At 59.9% G+C, this 307-nt stretch overlaps 1 protein-coding gene across 1 annotated transcript; it reads right to left on the bottom strand.

Annotated features, from left to right (window-relative positions):
* Positions 1 to 62: 62 nt before the first annotated feature.
* Positions 63 to 227, bottom strand: F751_0105 (hypothetical protein; the record flags this gene model as incomplete). Its single annotated transcript, XM_011401052.1, has 1 exon — positions 63 to 227. One exon carries the CDS (start codon positions 225 to 227, stop codon positions 63 to 65), a length of 165 nt encoding a protein of 54 aa, XP_011399354.1.
* Positions 228 to 307: the final 80 nt, after the last annotated feature.

The following is a 307-nucleotide window of genomic DNA, read 5'->3' as shown; positions in this document are numbered from 1 at the left end:
CCAACCCTGCGACCCCAACTCATAGCATTTCTGGCATCTCTGATATCTTAGGTCACCCTGTATTACATCTGGACATGCAGCCATGACACTCCCCTCTCCACCCACCGTCCCCGAAGGGTGTCGTGCGGTTGCACACCAGGGACACATCCTATGAGGGGCTCCCCCCCCGGACGCACCGACTCGGCCTCAGCCACACCAAGCCAACACATGACATCACCCAGCATCATCCTCAGCACGCCGCCGACCCCAGTACAGCCAGGACGTCCCGGTCGTCACTGGTTCCTGCACAGTTTTGCCTGCAGAATCC

Source organism: Auxenochlorella protothecoides, assembly GCF_000733215.1.
Source record: "Auxenochlorella protothecoides strain 0710 contig711, whole genome shotgun sequence".
In the NCBI taxonomy this organism is placed as follows: Eukaryota; Viridiplantae; Chlorophyta; class Trebouxiophyceae; order Chlorellales; family Chlorellaceae; genus Auxenochlorella; species Auxenochlorella protothecoides.
Note: the sequence above shows the minus strand (reverse complement) of the source record. Positions and strands in the feature narration are given on the sequence as shown.